Source organism: Giraffa tippelskirchi, chromosome 10 (assembly GCF_054371585.1).
Source record: "Giraffa tippelskirchi isolate mGirTip1 chromosome 10, T2T-mGirTip1v1.2.pri, whole genome shotgun sequence".
Lineage (NCBI taxonomy): Eukaryota > Metazoa > Chordata > Mammalia > Artiodactyla > Giraffidae > Giraffa > Giraffa tippelskirchi.
Genome location: NC_137284.1, coordinates 114,371,056 through 114,389,844, shown reverse-complemented (window position 1 = coordinate 114,389,844; position 18,789 = coordinate 114,371,056). Strand labels below are relative to the sequence as shown.

The 18,789-nt window shown below is 35.7% G+C and overlaps 1 protein-coding gene across 1 annotated transcript in view; it reads right to left on the bottom strand.

Moving 5' to 3' along the window:
* The window catches only part of SKAP2 (src kinase associated phosphoprotein 2), a 169,156-nt gene extending 151,930 nt beyond the window's left edge, over positions 1–17,226 (bottom strand). Inside the window, exons 1-3 of the mRNA XM_081536337.1 lie at positions 16,957–17,226; positions 7,546–7,651; positions 6,915–6,940 (exon numbers count right to left, since the gene is read on the bottom strand). Coding sequence (XP_081392463.1) covers positions 6,915–6,940; positions 7,546–7,651; positions 16,957–17,023 — 199 coding nt within the window. The 5' untranslated portion in view covers positions 17,024–17,226. The remainder of the gene's footprint in view (positions 1–6,914; positions 6,941–7,545; positions 7,652–16,956) is intronic.
* Between the last annotated feature and the right edge of the window lie 1,563 nt (positions 17,227–18,789).

Below are 18,789 nucleotides of genomic sequence, written 5' to 3'. Positions count from 1 at the left end.
CTATTTTTTTTACATTCTAGCTAGTTTTCTAGATGATTTCCAAACCTTAGGCTGATTGGGTGAAGTCATTTAATCTCCACAATAAAATCTTGTGGTTTGGGTTTTTCCATATACTCATTTAGAATAATTTTTTTAAAGAGTGATTCAAACATTTGCTATATACTAGCCATACCTAATCACTCATTCTTCATCTATATTCAACAAGAAAGAAAAAGGTATGCCTAATACCATATCAATGATCTGTCAACAATTCAAGCTACTTGTTAGAAATTCAAGAGAAAACTGGCCACCTCAGGTATTACCTAAAAACTATAGTGAAAAATCTCCGTAGGAACCCTCGAGTGCCTACAGGATCACTTTTTAGATCACAGTTGCTGGGCAGATCCAGATTAAAGCTACCGGACTCTCCAAAAGGATGTCTGTATTCTCTGACATCCTTCTGATGGGTTGCACCCTACTTTCACCATATTTTGGTAGAGAAAATAGCCTCTTTCAAGACAATACTTTCAAAATAATAAAAATCAATATTTGTATCTATTTTCTTAAAATTCTGACATTTTATCAACATTTATCATCCCTACCCTGAAAGTAAAGATAAGGACATCACCCACCAAGACAGTAAGAGTAGACTATAGAGATGACTACCTTATTGTCTTTAGTGATTACACCATTACGTGCACCATACATGGTGATGCTTCTTTCCCAATTAAAATTCCAAGAAACATGTACAAATACTGCTTCTTCTTCAGATCTTAATTTATCTTTCTTTCAAGATGATCAAAGTACTTCTCAGGACATTCAGTGATCCTTTATAATATTTCTCTTATGGAATAAAGAGTGGTCTGGTTTAAAATATGAGGCAAGACAGAACCTCATAAAATTCTAGTAAAAATATGTTTGAACATGAAATGATAGCTCATGGACTACACAGTTGTAAAGATCACAAAATTCTCCACTGTTCAAGATTGTTAGCATATCCTTCTATTCCTAACGAAGTGAGAATTTTTATGTTATAAATTTTCTAAGGTGTTTCATATCATGAACTATAAATCTTGCTGTGAAAAAAAGCATTAGGACATTTCAACCACATCACCATAACTTAGCAGTTAAGCACATTACACTATTAAGAATATATAAATATGACAATAAAACTAATGACTCATGGAAAAAATCTTTTTAAAAATTCAGATGCTCAGGCTTAAATCTATTAAATTCTATGTGGAAATAAAAAAAATTTTAAGTTTTAAAAATAAGAATTAGTTTATTATCTTTGGATAACATCCACTGTATATCTTGTGTATATATCCATGTATATACACATACACAGCAAAAAGATCACTATTAAAGCTATAAATACAATAATATTTAATATAAGGGAAGAATATTCTACACAAATTAGTTACTGACATGTTAAAGACCTCTGTGGGTTTTATTTTTGTTTTTTTTTTTTTTTTAAAAAGAACAGTTTTTGGATTGTAAAGTGAAATTATCTTCAATTTCCCCATTCTAAGAACTGCAGCTCATTTCAAAGGTTGGTCTTTTTAATTACTATGAAATTTACATTTGTCTAAGACAAAAATACATTACATACTGTTATTGGCCTTATTTCTTCCCTCCCAGCCCCCTTCCTCCCTTTTTTAAGCTTCTCTTGAATTCAATTCAGAAAGTAAAGAAGATGAATCTCTGTGGTATCTGTACAGTGTTATTCCCTTTTTAACTTGCATGAAGTTGAAAAAGCACATCATTTTTCAAAATGGTCTTCTTCATGTTACTGTTGTTCCAGTGATGATTCACCCTTTTCCCTGACTCTCTAAGTTTTTTTCAACTCAACAAAGAGCAGCTATATTATAAGGGGCCTTAATTGAACACAGGGGTCGCTGTTGAGTAGTACAAAGCGTTTTTTTCTCCCCAAGGGCTCAGTACTTGCAGCTATACCTACAAAGACTTCGATAAATTAAAAGGAAAATGTTCAACGTGTGTTTGTGTAATAGAAAACTGAACTCCAAAGCAACAATGAGCATCAGGTAAACGTATCCAATACAATTTACAGACATAATTGAAAGCATTACAGCTAATCAGACATCTAAAAGAAAAGCTTGCTCAAATGAAATGTCTACAGAATCATTAGTTGGCAGCCATTCTATTACAATCACACATAATGTCAGTGGTGCCTTGAGCCTGTGCCAATGACAACAGCATAAATTTTGCATCTCATTTCTATGGTCATAAAATTAATGATCAGTTTAAAAATACTTCTTTGTAAAAGTTATTGCGCAAAGAAAAGACATGAATGTGTCCCTGTTATGTACTCAGAAGGATAATTATAGGGTTGTTGCTCATTAATACTGTTTCTTGTTTCCCTAGAAAAGCATTTGATTTATCCCACAACTTTCGAAAGTTTAATTAACGATACAAAGTTAACAATCTAAAAGACAATGACCCAAGACTTCTCATCCTATAATTTCATTGGCGAGTTAAACAACACAGCAAAATCAAGGCTTAATCGTACCACAGCAACATATTTCTTTGAAAAACATTTTTAAATTTTTAATAGTTGGTTTCAAATCACTATTATCCCTTCTTTTTAATATAGCTCCATGATCAATTAATGTTTTCCTAAATGCCTGGTGATAAAGCCCAACAGCAATTGAACAGTCATGATCTCTCCCACTACGAAAGGTGATTTAACCAATCTACTGCTTGTTTTAGCAAATATCGTCCTATTTTAGATGCAATCAGGTAAACATTAAACTAAATTACATATCTAAAATTCAGATGATAACCATTCCCTTTCATAGAAAATGAAACACAAACTCAGTGGGGGAAATTACTTGAATGAAAAATATCAATTTCTAATTTTCTACTTAGTACATGTGTCCAAAATAATTTCTCAAGTAATAATACACAGCTAAATAGACATAATTAAGCATTTAACTTGTCACTTCTTAAGGGAATCTGTAGTTTAATTCTTAAAAATTTGGAAGATTTGATTCACCACAAGTAAGATTCTCTCCACAATCCTCCTACCACACAAGGGCTAATTTTTTTTTTTTTTTGGGGGGGGTTGAGAGGATCACTGCAACCTGTAATGCCAGTGATGCCTGTTTATTCTTTTTTTTTTTTTTTTCTGGAGTATTCTCAATTATTTTTAGGACCACAAAAGTGTTCTGAGACCAAAAAGCTGAATAACCACTGATACAATTATTATAAGTTTAGTCTGCATAGGATAGTAGTATTTAGAGGCACTTTGAAATCAAATAAACCTGGGTCTATCTCCTAGGTGTGCCATTTACTAGATGCCTAATATTGAACAAGTTACATAGTCCTTCCTAACTTTGTTTTACTTATCCAGAAAATGGGAATAACAATACCTAATTCATAGGATTTTTTTTTTTATAAATTTATTTATTTTAGTTGGGGGCTAATTACTTTACAATATTGTAATAGTTTTTGCCATACATTGACATGAATCTATAGCATGCAAATATAAGGCAGTTTTAAAGGAAGGATACCATTCCTCAAGCACTACCTTTGAAATAAACTTCTACTGCTATAGGCACCCAAACTCAAGTATGCTTAACACATTTGTATAACACCAGAGATGGGGTGGAGGAGCTGTAAGTTATTTGCACAGATTTCACTGGGGAGCTAACTTTCAACAGAACATATACTATGTTAGGAAGGGTAAAAGAAAGGAAATTTAACATGATCCAAAATGACTTTTCTGCTGTTCTCAAGGATTCCATCAGAACCAACTAAAATTGTTCTTACCTAACCGCCTTGTTACTCAAAAAAGCAGTTTAGTCTATTAATAAACTTAATAATACCAACGAGGTCAAAGGAAGTTGCTTTCTCAGTAAATCTATTCATATTCAACATCAATGGAGTTTTAGGACAAAATCCACTAAATAATTTTAATTTAAGGAAAAATATTTTAAAGGAGAAAATGAGAGTTTTTAGTTATGACATCTAAAGGGAATTGAAAACAATATATTCACATTTTTTAAAGCTGTAGACATCAATATTTGAAAACTATTCTCTTGAAAATATTTGTCTCATGTTAATAATGCATGCCCTTCTTTTAGTAATTTATGGTTTCCTTGAAATTTATTTGAAGATTGAATTATAAGTCAAGATTTACTAAATCTTCTTGATAATGAAGCTGAATCTGAGAATACACATTAATATAACACTGAACACTATGTGCCATGCATAGCTATCTTCACATTATCTTAATCATTCTGTAAAGAAAATAATAATACCAAAATCATCATTGGAGTAAAACAAGCCTGATATAAGAACAAGATACAACTACAAGTAAAACTTTTTTATTATATATCTAATATGTATTAGAAAATTCTATTTTATACTCAGTCAACAACACTGTTTACTCAAGTAGTAATGTATTTCAAGTCACATTGAAGAGTGCCATGACCTTGCCATGTGACAGAGAGCAAATTCTAAAACAATCACAATTCTAAAATTAATATAATTCTAGGGCATGAAGCCTATATACTTCATATTATGAGGCTATATTGCAACTAAGAATAAACAACTATGGTTAGATAGTTATATCATGTACAATATCTAAAGGTTATAAGAAGAGATGTGAGAGGAAAGCAAGGAAGGATGACAGACATCTGTGTACATTAGAGAAAGTAACAAATCATTTATTCAAGATGAATAAATGTGAATTAATTCACTTGATTTAAGAACACTCTTCCAGGTCCTTTTTTCTCCCAATATTATTAAAATGGTACTTAACCATCATGTAAAAAACAGTACATGAAACAAATAGGAATATAAAGGTAAAAAGGAGCAAAACAGCCTCTGGTCACTTCACTGTGATCCCATATTGACCTGAGAGAGAAGAAACAGCCAAAAGGAATTCTGCCCAGGTCTCCTTGGGTAAAGACAATCCAAAAACCCCAAGAAGAAAATGTAAGGAAAAAGAAGAAAAGCAGCATTATCAAAATATACTTAGATGAACTAAATTTATTCAATGTAGAGCTCTATTAATAAGTTCTTATTTTTTTAAAAAGATGTATTTTGAACAACTGCTTATTCAACAACTAAGCCTATACTAACATCCCTTTAATATTTCTAATAAACAACACGAGTAGTCTTTTTAGAACAGCTGAATTATACTTTAAGGGTAGAATGGCATAAAATTACTTAGCTTCTCATATTTCTCCAAGGTATAGATCTAATTTATCCACAGGCTTACTTTTGAGCAGGCACTCTTGGTGATTAGTTAACTCAATATAGCAGTATTGAACTACAAATGACTTATTCAGAGGAAAATGATTATGGGGCATCTCTGAATTCTGTGTTATTTGAACTCGTATTCTAGGCTCATTTTTCAATTTTTATCAAATACTATATAAACCTCCATTCTCTTTAGAGACAAAGAATGTATCTCAGTAATGTAATTTTAATATCCACACACCTGAACAAGTCCTAAACCAGGATACCAAAGGGAAAATTCCTATCCCATTATCGAATCATATGCAATTCTGCAATGACTTGATACTCTCACATTTTCTTAGCTTAAAAATGCTTAATGTACAAATAATGAAGTCACAATGAGAGTCCAATAGTCACTAGAACAAAACGTGTGTTTTAAGACAAAAAGGCAGAATCTGATATGTAATATTCCCCTATAAACAGTGCTTTGTATAAAAGTTATCATAATTAAAATGCATACATGCATTATTTCTATACTCAACTAAGCAAAATGCAACATGATTAAACCCACAGTTTAGGTTTCGTTGTAGAGTACAAATGAGTAGGCATTTGTGGAGAGAAGTTTCCTGCTCTTCCCTTTATTTAATAGTGTCTAAAAATTTAACATGAAAAAAAACCTTTTATTTCCTCCAATCACAGCAATCTTGATGACAATGTGAAAAGAAACTGTGGCTTCCTTTTAACTGTTTGATTTTAGGTTTGTCTGCTTAAGTACTTGGTTTATTGAAACTGTCATTATTTTCTCACTTATCAGTTAGCAGAGATATGAGTTACTCTGTGGTATCCGCTAACTAACCCCAGTTAGAAGATGCCACACTGCTCCTCCCAAACCCAGAGCCTAGTTCCACACAGTTAACTGACCTCATGTTTTGACCCTCATACCAGCATCCACAGGCTTCAGGTCATGACCCATGAATTAGCATCATGGAAGTAAGGACCATACCAAGTTTCTCTTACAGAACTGAAGATGTCAAAGGTAAAGACTTCCTACGCCTTTCTAAACTTGGTTTTCAGTACACTCAGTAGCGCCTCTCAATTCTAAAGGAAGACAATCAGCTTACCAGCACTCTCACATATTTCCAAAAAAGGAAACTAATTACGTTCTTCGAAAATGTCTATTGCATACATTTATTCATCTCAAAAGAAACACAAGAATAATAAAAACTAGCATGTGAAACAGATTTTACTCACATTCTCAAACAAAAATTGATAGTTTTCAAAACAATTATCCTTTAGAAATGTCACCTATGAGCACTCAGCCACAGGCCCTCCTGCTCCCATCACCACTATAAAGTAATCTTTACAGGATTAAATGGTGTTGGGTTGGTATCTTCTCTCTGCCTCACCAAAGTCTTCCATGTATAACTGCAGTTATATACCTTTCTTAACAAATTTCTGCCATAGTGAATTCTAAGAACAATAAAACCTAAGAATGTTAAACACAGATTTCTGTATCAAAAGACTGTGCAGGGTAGACTCCAGATAAGCTTTTTAATTTTATTCTCAGCAGGGGGAGCTAGCACTCTCATCTTGAAAGTCTAGGTATACAACACGGAAATTTAAATTTTGATTCCAACTATCAAATTTCAGCATGTGTCAGATTTTCCTACTGAAAATCTCTGCAAGAGAAAAAAAAATGACAGGTTTAACAAAACTTGAAAATTTACCTTTGTCTTGAGATTCCTGGAGATAACTGTAAAAGAAAGCAAGAACATTATATTTTAAAATAAAGGTTAACAAATCAAAACAAGATCTAATCAGTGGCAATGATCCAAATCTATTTAAAAATCTATACTATGAATATATATTTAGAGAAAAAAACTACTGCCTATCCTGAAATGGTAATTCCAAAAGGCTAACGAATTTATACTAAAGGTATTTTTAAAGACTCAAGTTACGGTAGTAAAATTAGAATATATTGTTAGTATATACAACTCAAATTACATTTATTCATTTGAGTATCTGGAGATATTTTCTATATTCATGTTAAAATTCTCAACCTACCTAAGCCTTTTCAGTGAAACCAAGTATTTTCTCAAGTAATCAAAATAAACAGTTGGATTTTGCAAAAATACTTAGAAAAATAGATAATCAAGAGCCTTCACAAAAAAGGGTATTATGATAAGCATGTCTGTTTTTAAAAATGATTATAGTAGAAATATAGTCTGTCCTTTAAAATACTTCAATTAGATTAGAATCTAAAAAATTTAATTCCAAAATTATCAGTCCTTCATTAAAATGTTAATTACATTTTTTCTAAGTAAGAAATAAGTAATAAAAGGCAAGTAAGTGACTTACATAGACTTTACATCTTTTATCTTCTTAACAAGGGAGTCTCTCTTTTCCTTTGCTTTCTTAGATAAATTTTCCCCTCTCAGTATGTCTGCTACAAATGTTTCAACATCTAAACCATGAGATATAAGAAAAAGGACACAAATTATAGGAAAGAATCATTTTTTTGTGAAGACAAATAGGATAATGATTGTTTCTACCCATAAGTGTTAATATCTGTACAATTTGTTACAGTTATTTGTCAATCCAAAGCATAACAGTTGAAGTATGCTTCAAACACTAAATTGGACAAATCTGTTCACCACTTAGCTAATAAAATGTGTATGTTCTATTTATGCTTAGCACAGCGAATGCTATTTGAATGTTTGGCATCATTAAACCAGGAAGAAACATGCAGGTTTTAATAAACTATGGTGCCCCATAAACAAATTCTCTTGTATAAAAGCAAGCACAGAGTTTACATGCATATGTTACTATCATTTTATAGTATTTTGTAAGTTCCTATATGAATAGGTCATTCACAATATTATACCAATAAAAGCTAATGTCTCTGGCAAAGGCTGCTTTTCCCAGTGTAATCAATTTTCAGTCATATGTCATGCTTAACCACTTTAAAGGAAAAAAAAAAAATCCCTTATTCTAGCCAGGATTTCCAAACCAAACCCTCCTCTTCCCTACCTGCCCCACCCACTCTGGCCAGCTATTCTCAAATAAAAAAGATAATCAGTTGTGTGGTTTTATGTGCTCCTGAATCCTGTCTTGGCATTACTACCTGGAAATACTTATTTAAATAAAGGAAAAAGTGGCAAAAATAGATTTATCCACTATTTTAAAATATAGTAACCAACAGATAAGATTTCTATGGCATCATGCAACATTTTTACATAGCCTTTTTTTTAATTTAATAAACTTTTACGCTGCTTTCTAATTCTAATATGCAATGCCGTCAAATTCTTACTGGTTTGATTTTATAATAGCCCCACTCTTATTGTTTATGAAATACTGCACAATTTTAACTTTATAATCAGAATTTCAAATCTCAATGAGATATTTAATATAGAGGATACCATTAAAATTTTTTCAATAGGTATGCCTATAAACCACCCATATTTCATATTGAAGAGATGTATATATGTTCTAATTTCTTTTTATTTAACTAATTTGTCTCCTAATTCACACTGATAAAAAGATGGTATCAAAACATACAATAATATATTTAATTAATTCAAAGCAGTATAACAAATAATCCTTCAACTGTACTTATAATTAGCAAGTTAAAACCTAGTATTTGAGATAGATGTTATAATTGATTTTAAATTCTTGATTACGAAAGTACCTTGATCCAATGAGCAAAGCTGATTAAACTGTTATTCTACACACTCATAATAAATTGTGTAAAGGTGAGTTTTCAATAAATCAATATGACAAGTGAAATAATTAAAATTTAGTCTTGGAATAATTTTTTTCAAATAGCTCTCTGGTTTGAAGTCCATTACTGACATGTTAAAAGTAAGTATCTAAAAAAACAAAAGCAAAATGTCACAGCTTCTCTCTCCTTGAGCTGCCCATGTGTTGAAGAGGGGGACACAGAGACATAATCCAGTACCAGTGCAAATTAGACCCACACCTCTAAATGAGTTCAAAACAACCAGACTTATAAAAAAGCACTCTCTTCCCAACTCTAAATTTTGTACCCAAAGGAGTAAGCAACCTCTGGACATTCAGATTATTAGCTGAAAAGGAAAAAATCATTGGCTTCTCTGAGATGACTCCAATAAATCTACTAAGTGAAGTAAGAAGAGTAGCACCTCTTACTCCAAGTACACTCAGTACTTGGGAGAATCACTGGCATAATGACTGGTAAATAGTGTGCTTAATTTAACTTTCACTCAGTATTTGTCTTTAATTCCCTCATCCACACGAGTATTTAATTGCCTATTTTACATTTTCATTATACAATCCAAGTTTAAACAAACGGGATCTATTTTCTATCTCCAGAAGCAATAACATAAGAATTGCAGCCCAAGAGTTATTCCTTTACAAGGTCTTTTCAGTTCTATAAAAAACTCAGAAAACAAAAAGCTGTAACGTTCTACATAGTGTTTCCTAACAGTGGCAAAAAACATTTTTAAATTATTGAGGCTATGCTATTTTGTGAGGAAATACTTGTTGAAAGAGTGTGAGACTGCAGGAAGAATCTGCCTCGTTTGTTTTCTTAGGGGGAGGCGATTCAGAGATTGCGCAAGGGGAAAATTCTGTATTTTTAGAGTAGTCAATGTATTTATTACTAAACTTATGCCAGAAAAGCGGTTTAAGGCAACACAAAAGATTTAATAAACATTGATTTTTTAAGATTACTTCACAAAGGAGATATGAAAAGCATAGAACCTGCTTTGGTTTCCCCCCACCTTTTTTTTCCATTTTTTTTTTTAAACAAGTAAGAACTTCAAAGTGGAAGTGATTCCTGCAATAATCTTAGTGTGTTGGTGCCCACAGACTCAACTGGGCTTCAAGTTTTTGAAATCTTTTTTTTCTTTCTGAAAATCCATACAGTGCCCATTTATTTTGAAATCGAACTAAACCAGCCTCTCGCAGACACAGGAGACCCCGTGGCCGTGCCCGCGGCCTTCGCCGAACACCGACCCGCTCCCACGGCGCAAAGACAGAGTGGGTGCTGAGAAGTTACTCCGGCTTCACCGTGAGATGCTTGAGCTCCGCAGTCCGAGACACTCGGAATGTTAAGTCCCAGGGCTCCCGTCACCAGAGCTGGGAGCAGAGAGCACTAGTTTGGGGCAGCGCCCTCGCTAGACAAATGGGACTGGTTCTGTGACTTTGTAGCTCAGAGCCAGGGTTATATTTCAAAAGCGAGCAATAAAAGTCCTAGGCGAATCAAGCACTTCTCTGGCAGGTTGGAAAAGAGATCTGAAGCTTTTTATTGTGCTCCGAATAGCCTTGCAAACGGTAAACTAGCAAGTCCTCTTCTGCCTTCCTTGAGGGGTCGTGTCCCTCTGTTAATATGTAGATTTCACTGACTCCAGACTGCCTGTAATTCGGGGAACAGCCGTAATTCGATTACAAGAAAAAAGGTCAGCCTGCGTCTTCGCTGGCCTCTTGGCCTGATGAGTTCGATAGAATTCCTCGTTCTCAGAGGAGGAAATCTCGGCTCACTCGCGTACTCCGCGGGAGAGGAGAAGCTTAGGGACCCACCCGGCCACGTGGAGAAAGCGCAGTTCCGGGGCCCCCTAAACACCAGGTCAACCCCTACCGCCGCTCTGCACAGTCACCTAGACCACAGGTCAGCGCCGCCCGCATTTAACCCCTTCTCCATCCTCTTCTGTCCCCAAGTCATTATCAAGGAAAAAGTTACTCAGCGAATACAAATGTGGTGGTGATTTTTGCTCCTGTTACACCTTAATACTGTCAAGCGAAAACCTGATCTCCTAGTATAACTGTAAAGATACGGGGGAGAGGGCCGCTGAAAATAATCTGATTTGCGACTGCTCCGTAGATAAATGTTAAGGTCTGAAAACAGAATTAAAAGATGATATCATGTCTTGGCTCAGCAATCCTCAAACAGTTTAAGTAGGAAACCTCTCAATAATCATCTCAATCTCTAACAGGCAAATACTTAACACACACCAAATCACCGCATGGTACTCCAATTTTCCTTTTCTTTTTTCTTTCTTTTCTTGTACATACCATCCCCCTAGAAAAACTGCCACTCATCTCCCCCTAGAGCCCCAGAGGCTAGGACAGGTATCTAACACACACACACATACATGCACATGCACACTCGCACACGCTAACCGTTTACTACCAATTTCCATACAGAGTGAAAAAGTGAAACCACACGAGGTTATAACAATTTTTAAATTCTTGCAAACTATAAACTGTCAGCTTCTCCAAGCTGAGTACATAGCACAGGTTCCTACCCTTAAACAAAGCCAGGGTTTGACCACTTGCCTTCACATCCTCCACAAGCAAACAGCCTAGAATATGATTTCCAGACTGGTGAGTGTAAACAAGTCACAGAGGTAACACCTGGTGTGTCTTCTGCCTAGTCCCCCAATCAACCAATACTTCACCTCCCTGGGCAGGCATGCAAGTGTGCAAACACACACACACACACACACACACACACACACGCACGCACAAAACCTCTGTGATGGCCGTAATTGTATAGAAGAGAGAGGCAAGAATTAGAGTGAATCCACTACCATGTGCTCAGCCCCATATCAACAAAATGAGTGTAAAACCAATCAAACCATACCCCATACCCTAAATGGCTTTACTACTTACTTCCACAACTTTCTCTACTTTATGAATTGGGCCAAGTTTCACTTTGTATTCACTGAGGTGCTATCACTAAACTTAATGTGGTAAGAATTCCAGCCTAGAATTGAAGTTGGCACCAAAACAAAAAGAGAAGCTTTTCATCTCTGGTAAAGGAGGGTATGGTCTCACCAAACACACACTGGTGAAAACATAAAATCTGTTCAGCTGGGTACATGTAGACCAATTAAGCTCAATGCCCAAAGTTGGAAAATGGCTAATTGAAAAGTTATTGATTTGTCTAATAAATGTCTTTCTCTTGATTACCCAAGCACTTTTATAGGTCATGGTTGAACTGTGGACTTTTCAAACACGGAAAAAGGGACATAAACAAGCACAAGAAGTGCTCATAGTATGATAAGTAAGACATACCTGAGTCTTACCATCCATTCATCTGACAAAATTTTCAAAACTGGCTTTGGAGGCTAAATGATTTATTTTGATAGAAAACTGGACTGTTGAAGAATAGAGATGAACATTTTTCGCCTCTAAAAGATGACTCTTGATAAATAGCACTTTAAAATGATCAAAATCGTATTTTCAAAGAAGCCAGAGTGAATAAAACATTAATCTGAGATTTACACTATATTCACTGTTAGGCAGCATCTATTGTAATGTGTTCACCATGTGATTGAAAAAGAAATGTAAACTCAGTGGAATGAAAAAGAGAGACTTGGCTTTAATTGAAAAAGACAAACTAAGTGAATAATGAGTATATAAAAACTAGCCTATGCCACTTTTATCACCCATATATGACACTTAATCTTAAATTTATGAGAGACAACTGAACTGTGTTTCAAATCACCAGAGGCTTTTCCTACTCTGTTGTTTCTACCTTCTTTCCAATAATGCTGGATAAAGTAGAGCTAAACTCATTTAGAAATTTTTAAATGTTTCTACTTCTCCTTTTTAGTATATTTAAATTTCTTTTTTTAAAAGAAAACCAGTGATAATTTGGATTGAGTAACTATAAAATTATGCATACAAGCATACTATCAAGAGCTTTGTTCAGTAATCGGAGATGAAAATACTTTAAAAGGAAAGTCGTGGGGGAAAAAAAAAGCCAATCAAAAATTCCTGCCAAGAAAAAGTAGGATATTGTATGCTTAACATGGGCAAATAATTTTCCTAACATCACATCTTAAGTCATCTATGTTATTTGACCCATATAAGAAACTATCAGTTTCTCGTCCCTTGATTTACAAACATATATTCATACTTCTAGAAGAGAAAATCTTAGAAGTGTCATGGACTGATTTCACTGTAAGATCAAATGTTCTTCTATCAACTTCAAACTCATTAGTTATTACTGTCAAAATGGGGCAGGCCTGTTCTTGCTCTATAGGAAAAACCAGGTGCTAAGGAAGTAGGTGACCATTGGTGACTCAGTAGGTGGCACTCTTCCCTTTACATACTTGGCCAATGCCCCAGAAGGAAGTTACAGGGCACTAGATATACTAAAAATGATTCTCAGAAGACAAACAAAACCAAAATATTGACCAAATTTTAAATGGAACTTGAAAGGTAGAAATCAAACCATACTATTCTTAGCATTCGAAAAGAAAAGTCTACCTCTATCTCAGCTGAATTGCATTACTTATCTAGTGTCCCTAAAGGGATTATCAATTATGTGTGAAGGTTTTTTAAAATGTCCTAGAAATTCCCAATAGAGGAAAATGCAATATTTCTAATCAAGACTGCCAAGTGAACAAACTCGCAGGGTCACTTTGCAGACACCACTCTCTTTATTTTTTGCTTTGGGTTTGATTTTTTTCAGAGTACATACTGACAGCCACCATTTTCTTCCTTCAACACTGGTTTCATTTTCTATCTCAATAAAAAGAAACTAGCATTTTCCTACAGCTTTCCTTTTTTAAATGTGCTGTCCTAATACAAATGAATGAGAATATCAGACTGCAAACCACAAACAGACCAGTATTCAAAGGGAGATTAAACAAGATTTGGGGGGGAGGGGTTAATTCTTCTCACTTTCTTGTCTGCCTGGAGGAAAAACTCACATAAATCAAGATTATTCTTGCTGTTCATCCTAGTCAAAATATTTGGATGTGGGAGAAGATTATATGGACAAAATTTGGATTATCTTTTGTTTCTATTTATCCAAGCTAAACTTGTTCTTCCATCGCTGTGAAAAAAAAAATTAAAGGTTGCCTTTATTGCATGTGGCAGTTCGCAACTTGCTTTTAACAAAAATCTGTAAATCTTTTTCTACTTACAGAACAAGAAAATAATTCAACATTTTTTATAAAAAGTATAGATTTTCAACATTGAATATACTGATTCCATGGAAATATAAATAAATACAAACTATACAGCCACTTTCTAAAGAGCATCATCAAATGTGGGTTAAGCATGATAACCTCTATGGATTTTTGCTTTTCTACAGCACTTTTTTAAGGAAAGGAATAGGAAGGAGGGGGAACAAACATTGAAAAGAAAGACTAAAATTACTATAATCAGAAGGAAAAATAAAAGAGAAAGAAAATAATAAATTGATAAGAATACATTTGAGCACCTACCTCTATCAAGCAGTTGAAATGTCAAACATTTAATACATCTGAGTGACATAATAATTTGGATAAAGGGAACATAGAACATAATGGGAGCTAGCCAAACATTTTTTTTATAGACATATCTTTTGACTTTGATTCTTTCTTTCTGAAGGGATTTTAAATGCTTGAAAAGTTTAGTTCTTTATTATTCCTGCCTTGGAATTCTAGCATAGTGCCATGCATTCTAAGAGCACTCAACTGTTAATACAACCACCACTGCCAACATGTCCTTAGTTTCAAAGAACAAACCAGGTAAGCCAGCAATATCTTTAAAATTCAAACCAATGCTAACTCTTCTTCTATAGTTTTAATAATTTTAAATCTAACCATATCCTATTAGTCAAACACTTGAATAAAACAAAATGTGAATAAAACTGCTGATCTCACTTATTCTTGAAAACTTCTCTACAAAAATAGATTTTGATTAAAGTCAGCCATAAAACATTAACTATTTTTCTTCAAATGGCTAGTTTAAAAAGAAAACTGAGAAACACTGGTTCACTTGTTTCATTTCTTTAAAGTATATCTCATCATAGATATTTATATTTCCTCATAGCCATACTTCTTGAAAATATCCTCTGAAAATACAGTATAAGCCAAATTTGTAATCGCTAGAATTTTAATGTCTTAATATTTGTTCTTAATGTTTCATGTGTTTTAATATGTGATTTACTTCAATAATGTGAAATACTAAAAATTTCAAGATTATTTTTGAAATGCTAATGTCAGATATTATGTATTATCTGACTACAGAGCAGAGAAATGGCTAAAGTATATACGAAGTTAGCAATGGCAGATAACTTAAATATTATTTAATTCTGAGCTTTCAATTAAATTACACAAATAAGGGCTACATGAAATACTTGTAATCCATGGGGATCAGAAAATAAAGAGTTTCATAACCTATATATCATACTATCTGCAAATTATGCCTGTGGATCCAGTTTACAAACTGTCTACTGTGGAGCTGTCAAGCTTTAAAAGCAGTATCCAGGGGTCTATGCTTTACTTCTTAAACTCAAAAATTCAGACCTAAAATATCCTGAAAATAACTTCTCTTTTTAGAGTTATGATAAACAGTTCTTTAACCTGGTAAAACAATATTCTAAGCAAGGAATCCCAGCATGGTAACAACAAACATGTTAACTGTAGAAAAACAAAATCAGCAGTCACTTGAAACTCTCACAGAATGGAATAAAAGCTGCCTTGCCTCAGACTCTACAGTTCTTTCAGTATATCCCATAATAGTACCCAGTAACAACAAGCATTTCTTAGAGTCAAACACTACCCCACCACAAATGCATTCATAACACTGCAATCATGTTCACAAAACATGTCTGCATTCATACACTATTAGGTTTATTTTCTCTAACAGCATATTAAGAGATTTAGTCTCACAGTGCTCTAACAGTAACTACATATAATGCCACATTTTAAATATTGCTTTGAGAGTTAAAATAAGCAAATTGTATCATAGGCATCTAAGAGAAACTTTTAACCCAGTTTTTCATGACCAATATTGAAAGATACTTAAAAATTCTAGATCAAAATTCAATATTCAGAATTCTTATGTACACATGACAAAGTGAATAATGGGAAGAATTCCAGAGCATCAGGATAGGTAAAATTTTTGCTACCCCAGAAAAGGATGTATTTTCTACTTTGTGCAGAAATATAAGTTTTTATTGGCCCCTAGCGAAAATACACATCTCCCATACTAGATAATGAACTAGCAGTGGATTTGTAACAGCCTTGAAGAATGCATCTTTAATTCCTAAGTTCCTACAAACGGTCACTTAAGACTGAAAAGGGGAAGATGGGGGTGCAAATATGAAATACTGTACATTCATTGTCACAGGAAGCTGGACTTGAACACATCCTTCCTTTTTTGCTGTAACATGTTACTCAGGCTGAAGACAAGTGGTCATTTGAGAGTCAGGCCCCCTTTGAAAGTCTCAAATATGGGTGGGCTGAATGTTTAAGAAAAATGGGAGTTTTATAAATGACAAACCCTGTGGTCCCATAACCCCTAACTCCTAACCCCTGTAGCTCAGAAATCTCTTTCTCTTCTATCGGCCAGGGGACCAAAGAACAAGTTCTTTGACTTCTCTCTCCTTCCCCATCTCTTTCTCTCTCTCTGTGTCACACACACACACACACACACACACCCCTTCCCCATCTCTTTCTCTCTGTGACCCCCCCCACACACACACAGTCTTCACGATACCCTGATGGCGCGCGCATACACACACACACAATCTTCACAATAACCTGATTGCGTTAGTAAAGCCCACCAAGAAGGGCTTCCCCACCATCCTCGCACCAAATTTCAACACACACGCCCACTCCCATTCTCACATCCCACTTCCCCACTCCCAGTCCCGCTCCCACTGGGCAGGAGGCGGGGGGAGAGCCAGGAGGGAGGGTAGAGACTCCGAATGCTTCTGTCCCCACCGGCTCGCCGTCCCAGCGCCCCCTCCCCCGCCACGTTACCCGCCCCCTTCCCGCTTTTTACCTGCCAACAGGTTCCTAATTTCCTCGGGGAGGGGGTAGGGAGAGGAGGTGCTGCTGGGGTTGGGCATGTTAGGGAGCTCGGGGCGTGAGGGAAAAGGATCTGTGCTGAAAGGGGAACCGATCCGCTAGGGTTGCGGCTGCGATCTAGACTCGGACTCTCCCAGTAAGGACAGCGGGGCTAAGAGTCCGGACACTGCCAAGCCGAGGCTCATAACAAGGAAGTCACTGAAGCCCCAGCCACAGCTGCTGGACTCTCGGCCCAGCCCCGCCCGGCAATTCGGGGCGGGGAGATGGGAGGGGCGGGGGGCGGGGAGGAGGCCCGAAGGGCCCGAGGGGCCTTAACTGCGCTTGTGTAATCCCTAGGTTTTCCTGGCCTCCGTAAAGAGCCTCAGGGCAGGCCACACCCACCGCTACGTTGGGGAGCGGGAGGAGGAGCGGCTGGTGGGAAAGAGCGGACTGGGGCTGCATCACCTGATCCAGCGCCTGAAGCGCTTTGCGGCCATTTTGGTCACTGGTAGCGGCGCAAGTGCTGACCATTTCTGCACGGTCCCGGAAAATAAGGACTCTGCGGTGCTTCCAGGTTTTCCAATTGAGAGACTTTCTGGTCTTAATAAGTCACCCCAAGGTTTAATACTTTGCGCAGTACCCCAGATGAAATTTTCTACCGCCCTAACTATTGAGGCCTTCTTTGTCCGATTGCATGATGGCATCAAAGTCCCATCTTCCGCCAGTCCTCCCTGAGAGGCCAGTCCGGAGCTGCTCCAGAGAGCGCTCCGATTGGCTCTTACACTACTCTTCTACGTAATTCAGATTTGGAGGGTGACCGATCTCGCCTACTAGGAAGCGCAGAGAGTTCTAGCTGCAAACAGACATAGATAGCACCGTCTACCTATAAGCATCAAAGAGAAAATTGCTATAATTCCATTAAAACGGAATTATAAAATTTGTTCATTGCAACCTGATCGTTTAATCATCAGATACTGAGTGTCTCCTAGCTCTAAATCTTTTTACAGAGTTTCTCTAAAACGCAAGAAGACACATTCTGGTAGGCAAGAAGACACATTCTGGTGCCTTTATTGTGTGTGTGTGTAGAAGAAAATAAATATTATTTTTTTCTTCAGATAGGAAACTAAAGATTTTATTGTGGCTCCAATTGCAATATAAATTGTTTATTCCTCTACCGTCCAATCTTCACTAGATCAACGGTCCTTAGACTTTAGTTTGCGTTAGAATCACAGACAGAACCTATTACAGTGCAGTCTCTAAAGTCCCACTCCCAGAAATTCTGATTCTGTTTAGGATGGAACTTGATTGATTGCATTTTAAACAAGCCCCATTGGTGATTCTACTACTAGACATCCTGAGATTTTATTTTGAGAATCACTTTACTACCTTTGAGCTCCTATAGGACACAAAATTTGTCATAACTTACCTTTCATCCCCACCTGGAACCCACAACCTGACACAGAGTAATGGCTCTATTAATATTTCACACCAAATAAATCTCACACAGTAATAAAAAATAAGTAGTCAAATACAAGTCATTTATGTATAATTCTCTAAGAAATACACCAAACACTAACTGTGAAAAGTGAAAATTGCTCAATTGTGTCCAACTCTTTGCAACCCCATATAATCTAGGCCAGAATACTGGAGTGGGTAGCCTTTCCCTTCTCCAGGGGGTCTTCCCAACCCAGGAATTGAACTGGGGTCTCCTGCATTGCAGGTGGCTTCTTTACCAACTGAGCTATCAAACACTAACTGTAAAAGGAAAAATTAAAACATTTTGGAGTTCTCTCCAAACAAAAACCAAGACAAAAACTTTAGAATTGAA